Source organism: Danio rerio, chromosome 19 (genome assembly GCF_049306965.1).
Source record: "Danio rerio strain Tuebingen ecotype United States chromosome 19, GRCz12tu, whole genome shotgun sequence".
Lineage (NCBI taxonomy): Eukaryota > Metazoa > Chordata > Actinopteri > Cypriniformes > Danionidae > Danio > Danio rerio.
This window is the reverse complement of record NC_133194.1, coordinates 49,283,076-49,302,500: the sequence shown is the minus strand read 5'-3', so window position 1 is coordinate 49,302,500 and position 19,425 is coordinate 49,283,076. Positions and strand designations below refer to the sequence as shown.

At 33.7% G+C, this 19,425-nt stretch overlaps 2 protein-coding genes across 4 annotated transcripts in view; one reads left to right on the top strand and one right to left on the bottom strand.

The window, feature by feature from the left end:
- The window catches only part of ext1b (exostosin glycosyltransferase 1b), a 222,163-nt gene extending 218,136 nt beyond the window's left edge, over positions 1-4,027 (top strand). Inside the window, exons 11-12 of one of the 2 annotated variants that reach the window (XR_012394557.1) lie at positions 1-1,388; positions 1,592-4,027. The exon at positions 1-1,388 is cut by the window's left edge and continues 1,008 nt beyond it. The gene's annotated coding sequence lies outside the window, so the exon portion shown is untranslated. Of the gene's footprint in view, positions 1,440-1,588 lie in introns of both variants that reach the window. The other variant, XR_012394556.1, reaches the window with a different exon arrangement.
- A 5,051-nt stretch (positions 4,028-9,078) lies between these two features.
- med30 (mediator complex subunit 30) overlaps positions 9,079-19,425 on the bottom strand; it is a 42,062-nt gene continuing 31,715 nt past the window's right edge. Inside the window, exon 4 of one of the 2 annotated variants that reach the window (XM_073930643.1) lies at positions 9,079-9,544. In XM_073930643.1, coding sequence (XP_073786744.1) covers positions 9,449-9,544 — 96 coding nt within the window. In that variant the 3' untranslated portion in view covers positions 9,079-9,448. 2 annotated transcript variants of the gene reach the window in all.

Sequence of the window (19,425 nt, the reverse complement as noted above, 5' to 3'; positions counted from 1 at the left end):
AAACTCTTAAAGGGACAGTTCACCCAGAAATGATCATTTAGTCAGTGTTTATTCTCCCTCAAATGATTTCAGACTGTTATCAGTTTGTTTATTCTGTTGAAAGCTGAAAAACCATTGACTTTCACAGTGGGAAAAACAAATACTATTGAAGTCAATAGTTACAGGTTTCCAACATTCTTCAATATATCTTCTTTTTTTCCTTCTTCATCCAGATACATTCATACTAGTGTTAATTGTACAGAGATTTTAAAGTTGTAAATGAAGAATTCAGACGCAAACAAAACTCTTAAAGAGTCAGTTCACCCAGAAATGATAACTTAGATTTTATTCTCCCTCAAATGATTGACCTTTACCAGTTTGGTTATTCTATTCAGAGTCAAAAAACATCAACCTCCATTGTAGGAAAACAAATACTATGGAAGTCGGTGGTTACAGGTTCCCAACATTCTTCAAAATATCTTCTTTTTTCTTCTTCCAGATCCAGTCATATTAGTGTTATCAAAATTTTCCCACTGTAATGCTAAAATAATACAGAGATTTTAAAGCTATATGCAGAATTCAGATGCAAACAAAACTCTTAAAGGGACAGTTCACCCAAAAATGATAACTTAGAGTTTATTCTCCCTCAAATGATTACAGACCTTTGAGTTTTTTTTATTCTGTTGAAAGCTGAAAACTATTTACTTTCCTAGTATTTGTTTTTCCTACTATGAAAGTCAATGGTTGCAGGTTTCAAACATTTTTTTAAAATATCTTCTTTTTTTACATCTTCATCCAGATCCAGTCATACTAGTGTTATCAAGTGTACAGAGATTTTAAAGTTGTAAATGAAGAATTCAGATGCAAACCCTCAAATAATTCCAGACCTTTATCAATTTGATTATTCTTTTCAAAGCCAAAAACCATCGACCTCCAATGTAGGAAAACAAATACTATGTAAGTCAATGGTTACAACATTCTTCAAAATATCTGATTTTCTTCTTCATCCAGAACCATTCATATTAGTGTTATCAAAAGTGCCCCACTGTTATGCTAAAATCAGAGAGATTTTGAAGTTAAATAAAAAGTTCAGATGTAAACAAAACTCTTAAAGGGACAGTTCACCCAGAAATGATAACTTAAGAGTTTATTCTCCCTCAAATGATTGACCTTGACCAGTTAGAATATTCTGTTCAAGGCCAAAAAACATTAACCTCCAATGTAGGAAAACAAATACTATGGAAGTCAATGGTTACAGGTTTCCAACATTCTTCAAAATATCTTCTTTTTTCTTCTTTATCCAGATCCAGTCATATTAGTGTTATCAAAATTTTCCCACTGTGATGCTAAAATAATGAGATTTATATAGTTCAGATGCAAAAAAAACAACTCTTAAAGAAACAGTTCATGTAAAAACTTTATTTTTGAATATATTCATTTATTTCACTTCACCTTTATGAGTTTCTTTCTTCTGTTGGACACTTTAAAGACAATATTTTGAAGAAAGCTGAAATCCATTGGCCTCCAAAGTAGGAAATACAATTATTATGGAAGTCAGTGGTTACAGGTTTCCAACATTCTTCAAAATATCTTCTTTGGTGTTCAACAGAAGAAAGAAACTCTTAAAGGATTGAAGCCAGTTAATGATTACACGATTAACATTTTTTGAGTGACCTGTCTCTTTAATTTTTCTTCTGAAATGAGCATTTTTCTCAGGTTCAGTCATTTCACTTTGATGGTAAAGAATGATTTCATTTTATTCTATTAAAAGGGAAATAACTGAACATAAACACAGTGTTCAGATGGCAATTACAGATTTTTGCATCTGAACTTGTTTGTTAAATGGATTCTTCAGTTCATCTAAAAAAAAAAAAAAAAAATGTCATTGTTTCTTCATCCTCCACTTGATCCAAACATCCTGCTGAACACAAAGAAAGATGTACTGAAGAATCTATATCTTTGGCTTCCAATGTTTTGTTTTCACTATGGAGGTCAACAGCTGATTTATTTTTTCGAAAATTCTTCGAAAAACCTTGATTTGTGTCCAACAGAAGAAAAGAAAGTCATAAGTTGAACACCACTTGAGTGAGTAAATGCTTTTCATGTTTGGGTGAACTGTCTTTTTAAAGTCCTCTGATTGGCTTTTATGATCACATTGTCATCAGACAGGACTGTGATTGGCTCCACTGATCATCAAATGTAATATCACCTGTATGAAAGTCAGGTTTATTAGTTTATCTCACTTGTATATCTGCTCATAGACAGATCCTCTAATAGATGTGACTTTTAATTGCTCTAATATCTGTGTAGATGAGAAATTAATATGAGAGCCAATTACGCTCGTATCTGTCGAGCATGTGATCATAACAGCCAATCAGCATCATGTAAAGGGATATTTCTCTCAAATTTTACTCTTCTCCATGTGGTTTCTAACCTTTGAGTTTCTTCATTCACACAAAAGAAGAGATTTTGAAGAATGCTGCTCACTGGCACCCATTGATTTTAATAGTCATAATAAAATTACTATGGAAGTCGATGGCTACCAGCATTTTTCAAAACATCTTCTTTTGTGTTTAACAGAAGATTACTCGTGTGTATATAGACAGATCCTCTTCTAGATGTGACTTTTAATTGCTTTAATATCCGTGTACATGATGAAAGATTATTATTATTAGAGCCAATCAGGAATATCTGTTGAGCATGTGATTTACAATAGCCAATCAGCAGCACCCAAAAATAAAAATACCTCATATTTTAGTGTCCCGCATGTGGTTTTAAACCTTTGACTTTCTTCATTCTGTTGAACACAAAAGAAGATATTTTGAAGAACGCTGGTTGCTGGCACCCATTGATTTCAATGGTAGGAATAAAATTACTATGGAAGTCAACCAGCATTTTTCAAAACATCTTCTTTTGTGTTCAACACAAGAAGGAAACTCAAAGTTTACATCCACGTGTGAGTAAATGTTGAGGAAATTAAACAATGTGTTAACTCTCTCTTTAAAGTCCTCTGATTGGCTAATATGTTCACATTGTCATCAGAAATGACAGTGATTGGCTCCGCTGATCATCATATGTAATATCACCAATATGAAAGTCAGGTTTATCCATCAGCAGATCACTCGTATATAGACAGATCCTTTAATAGATGTGGCTTTAAGGTGTTCTAATATCTGTGTACATCAGGTGTCACCAATCTCGGTCCTGGAGGGCCGGTGTCCCTGCAGGGTTTAGCTCCAACTTGCTAGCTAAGATCTGCAGGACACAAGTTTGGTGCCCCCTGGTGTACATGATGAGAAGTGATGATTAGAGCCAATCACGGTCATATCTGTTGAGCATCAGCATCGTGTAAAGGGATATCTCTCTCAAATCTTCCTCTCCCCGTGTGGTTTTTAACCTTTCAGTTTCTTCATTCACACAAAAGAAGATATTTTGAAGAATGCTGGTAGCTTCACCCATTGATTTCAATAGTCAGATATAAATTAGTATGAAAGTCAATGGCTACCAACATTTCTCTAAACATCTTTTTTTTGTGTGTTCAACAGAAAAAGAAAAAACTGAAATAAGTGTGTGAATCATGAGTGAATAATGACAGAATTTTCAGCTTTCAGTTCAGAGTTTGGAGTACTGTCCCTTTAAGAATCTGCTCAAACAGGAAGTTGCATTTCTAAAAATTCCAATGCTGGATTATATTGCAGTCGGCACTTTTTTTAAACCTGTAACCCATCTTTACATTTTGGGGTATTTGTTTTTGTGTTCGTTTCTAAGGCTTCATAATGAGTCATTGCCAATGCATCTAAATGATCAAAGCTGATAAGTAAACAAACAGAGCGTCATTGGATATAACGCTTCCTCTTATTAGTGCTGTAGCCACCATTCAAACACCCTGCAGTGTTTTATTTCTCATACATGTATTTTATTTTCTTGAAAATCAGTGCCAAGACTAATGAGTTGCCTTAAGTGGCTTGTCAAATCGCCCTACCCAATTAATTCATGCAAATCCACCTTAAAAATGCATTCAAATAAAAAATAATTACAATTCCCTAAATCCTCAGAGAAAAAATAGTGTTAATGAAAGAATTAGCATGTAAACAAAGGCTTACAGTGCAGAAACGGTGAGATTTCCTCTGATCTCTGCTTTATCTTCCTCCTGCAAAACGATCTGTGCATCAAAGTCCATCGTTCCTCCTCAAATGAACACATCTGGCTGATTTACATCCTCTAGAAACCCACAAGTGTTTGCTCTGATCAACATGTGCGTGATCTGCTCTGGAGGTGAAGTTTCTGGGTGTTTTCAGCCTCCGCTTGCTGGTACTTGAATATCTGAAGACTTGAAGGAGAGCTGTGTTTAGTGGCCTTTAGTGAAGGTGACTGGACTTAAAGAAACACTCCACTTGTTTTGAATAAGCTGATTTTACAGCTCCGCTACAGTTAAATGAGTTTTACCATTGTTGTAATCCATTCCACTGATATCTGGGTTTAGCAGGAGCACTTTTAGCTTAGCATAGATCATTAAATCGGATTGGACCATCAGCATCTCGCTCAAAAAAAAAAAAAAAAACTCAAAACAGTTGCCATGATTTTTTTCCTATTTAAAGCTTGACTCTTCTGTGGATGCAAGACTGACAGAACTTAAAAGTTGCTATTTATATGACTTAAATATACTCTAATTTTGGCGTTATAATCAATTAAACTTGCTGTCGTACCATGTAATTATACTACACAGCAGCTGAAAATAGTCCCCAGCTAGATAGCAGCACTGCCTAACATCATTGAGCTGCTTCAATGGGAAAATAAAGTAACTTTTTTTTTTAATGCTAATGGTCTAATCCGATTCAATGATTTATGCTAAGCTAAGCTAAAAGTGCTTCTGCCAGATCCAGAATGGATACAAAAATACTAAACTAAACTGTTTAACTCTATGAGAGCCATAAAATAAGCCTATTTTCCCCGGAAAAGTGGTGTTCCTTTAAAAAGTGCCAGCTGTGAGCCAAAGCCTTTTTTATTTTTCACCATTCAGCCAGTCCTGACATATCATACACTACATTTAGTCTACTTCTACACGCTGAAATTCCAACACATATCTGACACTGAATGTTGTATTTTAATAAGTTATTCGTGGTTTTAAAAACACAAGCAGTCTTTATTGAAGCTAGTGTAATCGAACTAACATTGTAAATCATAATTATGGCCTGAATTCAGTTTCTAGGTGTTGACATTGTTTAGGCGCTTGAGTCTCGCTATACGAGTGCATGAGTTAGTTTCAAGTCAGCTGTATTTGCCCCCTTAAGAAAATGTCTGTTTTGTTTCTTTCTACTTTTAGCACACATCTCGTTCAATTCTGCAAATTGTTTAATTTAGCTTTTTATACCTATGATTGTCATATCACAGAATTGACATACAATGTTGCGCCGGCCACATATCACTGTACACAGCCCATGCAGCTGGAGTATAAGAACAAAGCATCTGATTGGGTTAATATTGCACAGCCCATTTAGTGGAAATCTGGGCTTGTAAAATGGGCCAAACTGTAAAAAGCGATTGGGTACTTGCCTAAAAAAGTGAGTAAACCTGTTAGAACTTCTAGCTGTTAAGTTGACTTAACATTTTTTTTTTTTTATGCACATAGTTAATTTACTTAATAATTATAATGATTTGGGTTTACTCACTTTATTTTAAAAAGTCAACTAATTGCATAATATTTCTTGACTTTACACGCGATTCAACGATTGGTTGACTCTGAAAGCGATTCAACGATTGGTTGACTTTAAAAAACGATTCAACGATTGGTTGACTTTAAAAACGATTCAACGATTGGTTGACTTTAAAAAACGATTCAACGATTGGTTGACTTTGAAAGCGATTTAATGATTGGTTGACTTTGAAAACGATTCAACGATTGGTCGAATTTGAAAGAGATACAACGATTGGTCGACTTTGAAATCGGTTCAACGATTGGTTGACTTTGAAAGCGATTCAACGATTGGTCGAATTTGAAAGAGATTCAACGATTGGTCGACTTTGAAATCGGTTCAACGATTGGTTGACTTTGAAAGCGATTCAACGATTGGTCGAATTTGAAAGAGATTCAACGATTGGTCGACTTTGAAAACGATTCAACGATTGGTCGACTTTGAAAACGATTCAACGATTGGTCGACTTTGAAAACGATTCAACGATTGGTCGACTTTGAAAGTGATTCAACGATTGGTTGAATTTGAAAGCGATTCAACGATTGGTCGACTTTGAAAGCGATTCAACGATTGGTTGAATTTGAAAACGATTCAACGATTGGTTGAATTTGAAAGCGATTCAACGATTGGTCGACTTTGAAAGCGATTCAACGATTGGTTGAATTTGAAAGCGGTTCAACGATTGGTTGACTTTAAAAACGATTCAACAATTGGTTGACGTTGAAAGCAATTCAACGATTGGTTGACGTTGAAAGCGATTCAACGAATGGTTGACTTTGAAATCGGTTCAACGATTGGTTGACTTTAAAAACGATTCAATGAATGGTTGACTTTGAAAGCGATTCAACGATTGGTTGACTTTGAAATCGATTCAATGATTGGTTGACTTTGAAATCGATTCAATGATTGGTTGACTTTGAAATTTGAGTAAACAATGCTTTAAAAGTGATTAGTTTTGACTTTACGTTAAAATTGAAATAAAACCGATGCTTTAAAAGAGATTAGTTGTAATGAGTTTTTTAAGATTAGTAACTACTTGCTTTTTACAGTGCAGTGAGCTCCAGATCTGCCCCTAACTGTGTGCAGACAACCCCTGATAGGTGTCTGTATAGTCATCAGTGTTATTTACCGTAACATGATAAAGCCACAGATGTGAACTGGCCAGTTGAATACTGCTGCTAACTACGCGCACACACAGACACACACACATGCAAGATCACCAAAGAGTCTTGGCGGATTTAAACTCATGCATTTGTATTATTCTCTCTGATTTCTTCGCATATTATTTCATTCATCACATCATGACTGGTCCAAAAGAATATGTGAGCATGGGCTTTATCTTGATACTTTCCTTCTGTTCTGTAATTTAGCAATAAGCAATCATGCGCTAAAACGGCTCTGATTTCTCCCTGATTGTGCCTTTTGATTCAGCTGAACTGAGTTTGTGGTCTGGGACAGAAATGAACAAATCATCTGCACACATTAAACACCACACACACACACACACACACATGCACACACACACGTTCGGCTGTTAACCAGACTTGCATGACCACTTTAGGCTATTTATGAGTAAACGCTGATTTATTTGGGGTTATTTTTGTCTTCGTTTTTTTTATTTGGCTCCCTCCTGTCCTGACCCCTCAGCCCAGTGATTAACATGACTTTTTATAGACGAATAAAGAAATTGCGAAATGCCAATTTTGTATGAATGATTTATAAGAAAATGAATAAAGTCATATTTGATGCTAGAACGGCATGACTTGCATCTTCATTTTTTTTGTATGATTTAAAAGGTCTAGACATCCAGAGGCACTGCATATAATGTGAAGCGTATTGAACATCAGTTTAATTATTCAAGCATTATTGTAGACCGCTGTGCTTTTATATAGGATGCTTCCATCAAGTGTTACTGTAAATTTGTGCTGTATGGTATACAATATTATTTTATTTGATAGACAGATACTGTAAATAGATATATTGATAGATAGATAGACAGACATGGATGGACAAGATAGATAGATAGATAGATAGATAGATAGATAGATAGATAGATAGATAGATAGATAGATAGATAGATAGATAGATAGATAGATAGATAGATAGATAGATAGATAGATAGATAGATAGATAGATAGATAGATAGATGGATGGATGGATGGATGGATGGATAGATAGATGGATAGACATAGAAGGATAGACATAGAAGGATAGACAAAACAGATAGATAGATAGACAGATAGATAGATAGATAGATAGATAGATAGATAGATAGATAGATAGATAGATAGATAGATAGATAGATAGATAGATAGATAGATAGATAGATAGATAGATAGATAGATAGATAGATAGATAGATAGATAAATAGATAGACATAGAAGGATAGATAGATAGATAGATAGATAGATAGATAGATAGATAGATAGATAGATAGATAGATAGATAGATAGATAGATAGATAAATAGATAGACATAGAAGGATAGATAGATAGATAGATAGATAGATAGATAGATAGATAGATAGACAGACATAGAAGGATAGATAGATAGATAGATAGATAGATAGATAGATAGATAGATAGATAGATAGATAGATAGATAGATAGATAGATAGATAGATAGATAGAAGGATAGACAAGATAGATAGATAGATAGATAGATAGATAGATAGATAGATAGATAGATAGATAGATAGATAGATAGATAGATAGATAGATAGATAGATAGATAGATAGAAGGATAGACAAGATAGATAGATAGATAGATAGATAGATAGATAGATAGATAGATAGATAGATAGATAGATAGATAGATAGATAGATAGATAGATAGATAGATAGATAGATAGATAGACATAGAAGGATAGATAGATAGATAGATAGATAGATAGATAGATAGATAGATAGATAGATAGATAGATAGATAGATAGATAGAAGGATAGACAAGATAGATAGATAGATAGATAGATAGATAGATAGATAGATAGATAGATAGATAGATAGATAGATAGATAGATAGATAGATAGATAGATAGATAGATAGATAGATAGATAGATAGATAGATAGATAGATAGATAGAAGGATAGACAAGATAGAAGGATAGACAAGATAGATAGATAGATAGATAGATAGATAGATAGATAGATAGATAGATAGATAGATAGATAGATAGATAGATAGATAGATAGATAGATAGATAGATAGAATATTAATGTATAATATTTAATAATATATAATATTTTATACTTTTTAAAATGTTTCTGTAATGATGTCAGTTCACAGTTTAGTGTAAATCTAGACATTTTATGCAGTGGTTAAACACACACACACACACACACTGAACTGTAATACCTGTACCAAAAACATGCAACAAACACAAACAAGAAGCACCTGAGACGAGCAGAGTTTTTGTTGTTTGTTTAAATACGTGTATATATATATTAACAGCACAGTAATATGCATTCTACATCTCACACAACAGATTTCTGAATGAGAAATGCAGAGTAAAGTGAATCTGTTATCGCTCATGCAGAATCTGATGACTACAGTTGCGTAAAAGCTTCGTTTGAAAGCGTGTCTGAGTGAACGAGCCTCTAATGTTCATCAGACTGAACACTGCTGAAGCCGAGGTGTGTGTGTGTGTGTGTGTGTGCATGTAGAGTTTCCTCAGCTCAGCCTCTCTTCACTTCATACCTTTTCTTCTTTAATGCGTTGATACCTGTGTGTATTAGTTTGTGGGAGAGAGATTGTTTGTGTGTGTGAGTGTGTGTTCTCAGCTCCTGACCGCCAGCATGGAGTTGATCTCCCAGATGAGGTTCCTGAGCTGATCCATGATCATCTTCAGCTGCTGATTCTTCTGTTTCAGTTTCTGTCAGGAAATAAACAAATACACAAGTCAGTGATGATGATGATGATGAATAGGGATGCTCTGATCAGGATTTTTGCAGCTGATACTGAGTCAGACGATTTGGTTATGATCAGACGATAACCAAAAATACAGATTCTGATGCTTCAAGCTTTATATAACTACACTTGCATAAGCACATGATCCCTCTACCGCCTTAGCTAAGAGAATCGATTAAGGATTTTGTAAACATGTCAGAAGCAGCTTTACAAAAAGGTTAGATAAAACCGATAGACAAAAATGGTGAAAAAAATGACGTGACAATGCAATTTGGATGCATTGCTCACGTTATGGATGTATAAGCTGAACACTTTGCGATCGGTTTATGAGATCGGCCAGATACTGATCTTCAATTGGCCTAATGATGAACTCTTACCTTGTTTTAAAACATGTTTAGCGCTGTCGCTACCAAAACACAGTGCAAACACATGCGCTATAGGGGAATTGTTGAACTAAATTGGCTCTACACTCTCAGAAATATTTACATGTATTTATCTGTAACATATATTTATCTGAGGTCACCACAGCGGAATGAACCGCCAACTATTCCAGCATATTTTTTACGAAACAGATGCTTCTCCAGCTGCAACCCAATAGTGGGAAACACCCATACACACATGCACACTCATGCACTACACTCTCAGAAATAAAAGTACGCGAGTTGTCACTGGGGTGGTTCGTTTTCAAAAGGTACACATTTGTACTTAAAGGGTCCATTTTGGTACCTCAAAAGAATATATTAGTACCTAAAATTTTAAGAGGAGCTTTTTTTTGTGCTTTTAAGGTACTAGTCCTATCAGGTGAATTTTTTTTTTCCCTCTCCGCTGTCGCCACTGGCTTGCATGGTTCAGGATTGGTAGAGCTGTGCATCGATGAATTTGCTCTTCAGTGTTTGGACTCTCAGTAATGATCTTAAATCACACTGAACTGAGCTAAACTGAACTGAACTTAAACAGTAAAAACTGAACTACACTGTTCCAGTTACTATGACCATTTATGTGAAGCTGCTTTGACACAATCTACATTGTAAAAGCGCTATACAAATAAAGCTGAACTGAATTGAATAGTGTGTACCCTTGAGGTATTAATATGGACCTTTTAGGTACAAATGTGTAACTTTTAAAAAGGTACCAGCCCAGTGACAGCTCGCGTTCCTTTATTTCTGAGAGTGTAGTGCGTGTGTTTATGGGTGTTCCCCAGTACTGGGTTGCAGTTGGAACAGTATCCGCTTTGTAAAAAATATGCTGGATTAGTTGGTGGTTCATTCCGCTGTGGTGAACTCAGATAAATAAGGGACTATCAAACTTGTTAAAGGAATTGAAAAACTGTCATAGTCATTGTAAAAGCTGTAAAATTTACACATCATTTCAAGCACTAAAGGGGTTTTAAACGTGTAGGATTTTTTTTAAAATTAGTGTTTTGTAAAATTCTGAAAATAGCACAGAGATTTTGAAGACATTATGAGTGTAAAAGCACACTGCTGCTGCTGCTGCTGTGGTTTATTTGCTGTGCTGTATTCTGAGCATCTGCATCCTCAATATAGCACATCTGAAATGAAGAGCCGCTTCCACCGGGACGAAACCCACGTCACACAGCATTCATCATCTGCAGCGAGCGCTATTGTGGGAAACTTCAGCCTGTGTGGAGTTCAGCAGGCCAGAGAAACATACAGCGTCACTGAGAGAAACCATTCACCGAAGACACGTGCAGATCAGAACACACTGAAAACACTGAGACATGGTTAAACATGTCAAGAGCTCCTTTCTAAAATCAGAAAACTCCATCTTAGTCATGTTTATAAAGCATGTGTTTTTTTTTTGTACTATCGAGTTAATGCATATAACAGATCAATCCAAATTAAATCCATTAAAAAAACTGATTTCAGCTTAAATTAGTTCAAAAAATGCCTCAAAACCCTTTAAAAAAAAAAAAAGCTGCGTCATTAGAAGAAACATGTTTACACTGAAAAAGTGTTGCATGCAGAACTGTTGCAAACAACTTATTTGTGTTGAATTTAAACAAACAGATTAAGTTTAATAAAGTGCCAACTTTGTTTGTTTAAATTCAGAATTTTGAACAAGTAAATGAATGAACAAGTGAATGACTGAATGAATAAATGAATGAATGAACAAGTAAATGAATGAACAAGTGAATGACTGAATGGATGAATGAATGAACAAGTGAATGATTGAATGAACAAGGGAATGAATGAATGAATGAATGAATGAATGAATGAATGAATGAATGAATGAATGAATGAATGAATGAATGAATGAACAAGTAAGTGAATGAATGAACAAGTAAATGAAAGAATGAACGAGCAAGTAAATAAATGAATGAATGAATGAACAAGTAAATGAATGAATGAATAAGTAAATAAATAATTGAATGAACAAGTAAATTAATGAATGAATGAACGAATGAACAAGTAAATTAATGAATGAATAAGTAAATAAATAAATGAATGAATGAACGAATGAATGAATGAATGAACAAGTAAATTAATGAATGAATAAGTAAATAAATAAATGAATGAATGAACGAATGAATAAATGAATGAATGAACAAGTAAATTAATGAATGAATGAACAAGTAAATGAATGAATGAATGAACAATCAAGTAAATTAATGAATGAATGACCAAGTAAATGAATAAATGAATGAATGAACAAGTAAATGAATGAATAAATGAATGAATGAATGAATGAACATGTAAACCTGTGTATTAATGAACAGGAAACACACGAGACAAACCAGAAATAACACCTCAGCTTAACAAGCCCAGTTTCACTCACTCACTGAAGTCTGTGAGAGTTTATTCGCAGATATGAGCAGCAGTAATAGTGCATGTGCAGTAAAGAGAGAGAGAAAGAGAGAGAGAGAGAGAGAGAGAGAGAGAGAGAGAGAGAGAGACTGTGTGCCAAATGTCAGAGTATTGAAGGTTGTCTCCATTGATCAGTGCTCTGCTCCACAGCATTATTCAATCCTGCGGCACCAGCCCGCGCTATCGATTCTGCTGTTTATTGTTACTGCGTTTACAGTGCTTGTATCAACAAGACCCGTCGCCATAGTCAATATATCGACTTATTACAGGCCTCTCTGGAATACTGGATTTTGATTGGCCAATGACGATATTAGAAGGTGCTACTGTATTTATGCAGAAGGTATGTTAAACTAAAAACACAAGCACATCTGGGTCCCATCATTAATCCTTGTAGCCACTATTGACGTCAATATTATTCACTCTCCAGCAACAATATTTAAGTCAAATATTTAATAATAGTGTTAATAGCAGCGTGAAACACATATATGACTGTCAACAGCTCAAAACATGTGCTTTAGTGTTTCGTGACCCTTAAAAAAAACAATGAATGAATAAATGACTAAACAAGTAAATGAATGAACAAGTAAATTAATAAATAAATGAACAAGTGAATGAATGAACAAACAAGTAAATAATTAAATGAATGAATGAACAAGTAAATGAATGAATGAATAATTAAATGAATGAATGAATGAACAAGTAAATGAATGAATGAATGAACAAATGAATGAATGAATGAACAATTAAATGAATGAATGAATGAATGAACAAGTAAATGAATCAATGAATGAACAAGTAAATGAATGAATGCATGAATGGATAAACATTTAAATGAATGAATGAACAAGTAAATGAATGAATGAATGAATGAATGAATGAATGAACAATTAAATGAATGAATGAACAAGTAAATGAATGAATGAATGAACAAGTAAATAAATGAATGAATGAATGGATGAACAATTAAATGAATGAATGAACAAGTAAATGAATGAATGAATGAACAATTAAGTGAATGAACAAGTGAATGAATGAATGAACAAGTGAATGAATGAATGAATGAATGAATGAACAAGTAAACGAACGAATGAATGAATGAATGAATGAATGAATGAATGAATGAATGAACAAGTGAATGAATGAATGGTGCAAAAATCTCATCTCGTGAATCCAATCTCGTGTCTCTTCTACCACAAATATTTTCTTAAGGGGGCTAATAATATTGACCTTAAAATGGCTTTACAAAACCTAAAAACGGCTTTCATTCTAGCTGAAATAAAACAAACTAGACTTTCTCCAGAAGAAAAAATATTATCAGACATACTGTGCAAATTTCCTTGTTAAACATCATTTGGGAAATAAGAAAAGCAGGGCTAATAACTCTTCAGCTGTATGTGGGCCGCTCACAACAATTAACATAAACCAAATGATTAGTAAATGTTCCCGCTCAAACATCTCATTATTTTCGTTCCTCCAGAGCAATTCATAAACAAGAGGCTAAACTCAATTAAGCAGACGACGTTCGGGTTGAGAAGTTCATCAGATGCGAGAAGAGGCATTTGGGTTTTCAGCGACTGGGAATAAATAGTGGGAGTGAAGGATTGATGGAAAAACCAGACACAGATCAGAGGTGGAGGAGGACAGACGGAGGGATGAAAGAATTACAGGGAATGATAGAGAGACAATGGAGAGTATTAGAGAAAGCAGATACTAATGCGGCTTGAAGTGTGTTTGTGTCAGCAGTATGTAAGATTTACTGCACTTCAAAAAAGCCTTTTCTTATTTACATTTTTTTTTCTTAAAACAAGCTAAAGTTTCTGCCAATGGGGTAAGCAAAGTAATATGATGTCATAGTAAAAAAACTGGATTATTTTGTTTACTTCATTAGCAGATTATTTTACTTGCTTAAAAAAAAAAAAAGAATGATTATGAAAATGAATGAAGATTTTGTCAGAAAAGATTCATTAGTCAGTAGAATTTGCTTTATTTACTTATTCATAATTTTTAAATCTAAATTGTTAAAACCTATATGTAAAATACAAATACGTTAATTTCTTTAATGAATGCAAATATAAATAAAAGCATAAATAGATGAATAAATGCATAAATAAATGGATAAAAACAGACATTTAATTCTGCATTTATTTATTAATGCACAGGCAGACAGACAAACAAATAAATAAATAAAAACAAATAAATAAACAAATGAAAATAAACAAATAAAAACATAATTGGATGAATAAAAGCATAAATAAATAAATGGGCATTTATTTATGCATTTACTTATTCATGCATAGACAGACAAATGAATAAATAAATACATTAATTAATTAATAATAAAAAACATAAATAGATAAACAAATGAATAAATAAATCCATAAATAAATAAATGAATATATGCATAAATAAATGAACGGACATTTATTCATGCATTTCTTTATTCATGCACGGACAGACAAATGAATAAATAAATTAATAATAATTTATAAAATCAATAAATCAAAACAAATTGATAGATAAATGCATAAATAAAGAATAAATGCATAAATAAATAAATAAACATATGCACAAATAAATAAATAAAAATAAATAAATAAATAAAAGGACAAATGTTAATTTATGCATTTATTTATTCATGTACCGGCAGACAAACAAATAAATAAATTGCTAAATAAATTAATAAAAACATAAATTGATAAATAAAAGCATAAATAAATAAATGCATGATTAAATAAATAAATGAACCGACATTTATTCATGCATGCACAGACAGACAAAAGAATAAATATATTAATAAACATAAATAAAAACATAAATTGATAAATAAACACATAAATAAATAAACGCATAAATAAATAAACGCATAAATAAATAAATAAACGAATAAATAAATAAATAAATAAATAAATAAATAAATAAATAAATAAATAAATAAATAAATAAATGATTGGAGAGACAATACTTTATGCATTTATTTATTCATGCATGGACAGACAAACAAATAAATAAATTACTGAATAAATAAAAACCTAAATTGATAAATAAATGCATAAATAAAAGCATAACTAAATACATGCATAAATATACACACAAATAAATAGATATACGGATGGACAGACATTTATTTATGCAATTATTTATGCATGCACAGACAGACAAATTAATTAATTAATTAATCAATCAATAGAAAGCATTGCCTTTTGTCATGGGACTGGAGGATGATTGTGCTTAATAGGGCTTCAATAAAGTAAACAGTCAATGCTGATAAAATAAAGCTAATATTCTTCATGCAAAAATACCCGATGGTGTTAAAGACACTGTTAAAACAAGAAGATGCACTCTATAAAGCATTGTGTGACTCTTTCTTTAGCGAGCTCTTTCATCTGCTCTCGGACTGAAGCTTTACAGCAGAAAACAGAGATGAGCAACAGAGATCTTTCAGAGTCGAGCCGTAATACCATTATAAAGCCTAAAGAGAGAGAGAGATGTAATTTTAGCCTCTCCGCTCTTATGGGAGAAAAAGAAAAACTTTGGATTTGGCTGAGGAGACAAAAAGGGCTCGAATTGAAACGAATTACATTCCCTTACGGGTAGAAGGCCAAGAAAAGTACACATACAAGAAGTATCAGTGCTGTCAGTTCATATTTGAGACCTGAATTATGAAGGCTGAATCTGTATATAATGTGAAAACTGATACTGAGAGGACAGAGGAGGAATTTGCTAACTCTTTCCCAGACAAAGTTTAAAGGGACAGTACAGTCAATAATGACATTTTACTCATCATTTGCTCTCTTTCAAGTGGTTTTAAATCATACATATTTCCTCTGCTGAACACAAAATATAGTATGTTGATGAAAGCTGAAACCATGTAAGCATTGACTTCCATAGTAAAAAAAACAAATATGGAAGTCATACAGGTTACCAGCTCAACAGAGGAAAACTATTCATTTATTTATGCTTTTATTATTTTATGCATTTATTTAGACATTTATGTTTTTATTTATTTATGCATTAATGCTACTATTGTTTATGCATTTATGTATGCATTAATGCTTTTATTATTTATAATTTTATAATGTTTTAAATTATGTACGCATTTATGCATTAATGCTTTTATTTATTTATGCAATAATGCTGTTATTTATTTATGCATTTATTTATGCATTAATGCTTTTATTTATTATGCATTTATGTATACATTAATGCTTCTATTTATTTATGCATTTATGTATGCATTAATGCTTCTATTTATTTATGAATTTATTTATGCATTATTGCTTTTATTTTTTATGCATTTATGTATGCATTAATGATTTTATTTTTTATGCATTTATGTATGCATTAATGCTTTTATTTATTATGCATTTATGTATACATTAATGCTTCTATTTATTTATGCATTTATGTATGCATTAATGCTTCTATTTATTTATGAATTTATTTATGCATTATTGCTTTTATTTTTTATGCATTTATGTATGCATTAATGATTTTATTTTTTATGCATTTATTTATGCATTAATGCTTTTATTTATTATGCATTTATGTAAACATTAATGCTTCTATTTATTTATGCATTTATGTATGCATTAATGCTTCTATTTATTTATGAATTTATTTATGCATTATTGCTTTTATTTTTTATGCATTTATGTATGCATTAATGATTTATTTTTTATGCATTTATGTATGCATTAATGATTTTATTTATTTATGCATTTATGTATGCATTAATGCTTTTATTTATTTATGCATTTTTTATGCATTAACACTTTTATTTATTTATGCATTAATGCTTTTATTTATTATGCATTTATGTATGCATTAATGCTTTTATAGTTTATCATTTTTATGCATTAATGTTTTAAATTATGTACGCATTTATTTATGCATTAATGTTTTAATTTATTTATATATTTTTGTTTTTATTCATTTATGCATTAATTCTTTTATTTATTTATTTTTTATACTTAAGATTTAAGTTATGTATGCATTTATTAATGCATTAATGTTTTTATTTATTCATTCATTCATTTTCTTGTCGGCTTAGTCCCTTTATCAATCCAAGCTCGAACTGCCAACTTATCCAGCATATGTTTTACGCAGCGCATGCCCTTCCAGCTGCAACCTAGTACTGGGAAACACCCATACACACTCATTCACACACTCATACAGTACAGCCAATTTAGCTTACCCAATTCCCCTATACCACATGTGTTTGGACTGTGGGAGGAAACCGGAGCACCCGAAAGAAACCCACGCCGAGAGAACATGCAAGCTCCACACAGAAATACCAACTGACCCTGCTGGGACTCGACCTCTTGCTGTGAGGCCACAGTGCTAAACACAAAACCACCGTGCGGTCCACCTGACCATGCGAGTGGCTTTAATTTGTCACTGAAATGTGAACACAAGTGATTATTCATACTCTGGTACAAAGTAATAAGAGCAAAACCAACAGCAATTGCTCAAGCTGAAGCGCAATGAACCGCCGCCACATATCTGTGTGTGTGTGTGTTTGCTAGATTTCTGGCGCTGTTTTCAGTGTTTGAGGGTTTCCTCGCTGACCCGCGAGCTCCAATTAAAGCGCCTCTGGACACAAACCTGCTCTAATGGATGACATATGAACTGACTAATCATGTGGAGGATTGACTGCCCTCCTGCCTGTGTGTGTGTGTTTGTGTGTGTGTGTGTGTTTAATCATGCTGTGTTTGCAGTGTGAGCGCATGTCTTTGAGTGTGTGTGTGTGTATAAATGTGTCTGTGTGCGTATGTGTGCATTTAAGCATGCTGTGTGTCCAGTGTTTGTGTCTGTGTGCATGTCTTTGAGTGTGTGTATGTGCGTGCGTGTGTGTGTGTGTGTGTGTGTGTATGTTTAAGCATGCTGTGTTTCCAGTGTGTTCACATGTCTTTGAGTGTGTGTGTGCATGTCTTTGAGTGTGTGTATGTGCGTGCGTGTGTGTGTGTGTATGTTTAAGCATGCTGTGTTTCCAGTGTGTGCACATGTCTTTGAGTGTGTGAGTGTGTGTGTGTGCATGTCTTTGAGTGTGTGTATGTGCGTGTGTGTGTATGTTTAAGCATGCTGTGTTTCCAGTGTGTGCACATGTCTTTGAGTGTGTGAGTGTGTGTGTGTGTGTGTGTGTGTGTGTGTGTGTGTGTGTGTGTGTGTGTGTGTGTGCATGTCTTTAAGTGTGTGTATGTGCGTGCATGTATATGTGTGTGTATGTTTAAGCATGCTGTGTTTCCAGTGTGTGCATGTGTGTGTGTGTGTGTGCAAGCGTATGTGGTTCAGTCTGCTGTGTGTTTAATCATGCTGTGTTTTCAGTGTGTGTGTGCGTGTGTGTGTGTGCGCGCACGTGTGTGTGTGTGGTTGAGCCTGCTGTGTGTTTAATCATGCTGTGTTTTCAGTGTGTGCGCATGTCTTTGAGTGTGTGTGTGTGTATGTGTGTGTTTAAGCATGCTGTGTATCAAGTGTGTATGTGCGTGTGTGTTTAGGCATGCTGTGTGTCCAGTGTGTGTGTGTCTGTGTGCATGTCTTTGAGTGTGTTTATGTGCGTGTGTGTGTGTGTGTTTAAACATGCTGTGTTTCCAGTGTGTGCGCATGTCTTTGAGTGTGTGTGTGTGTGTGTGTGTGTGTGTGAGAATGTTTAAACATGCTATGTTTCCAGTGTGTGCGCATGCCTTTGAGTGTGTGTGTGTGAGTGTGTGTGTGAATGTTTAAACATGCTATGTTTCCAGTGTGTGCGCATGCCTTTGAGTGTGTGTGTGTGAGTGTGTGTGTGTGTTAAGGGGAGGGGCCAACATTTGTGTGTCTATGTGTTCTGAGAGAATGTGAGTGTGTGTGCGCATTTAAGCATGCCATGTTTCCTGTGTGTGTCACTGTGTTTTGAGAGTGTGTGCTGTGTCGAAGAGTCTGTGTTGTTTGTGTATATGTGTGTGTGTGTAGGTGGAGGGGGGGGCCTACCTTTGTCTATCTATGTGTGTGTCTGGGTGTGTGTCTGTGTTTTGCGAGTGTGTGTGCG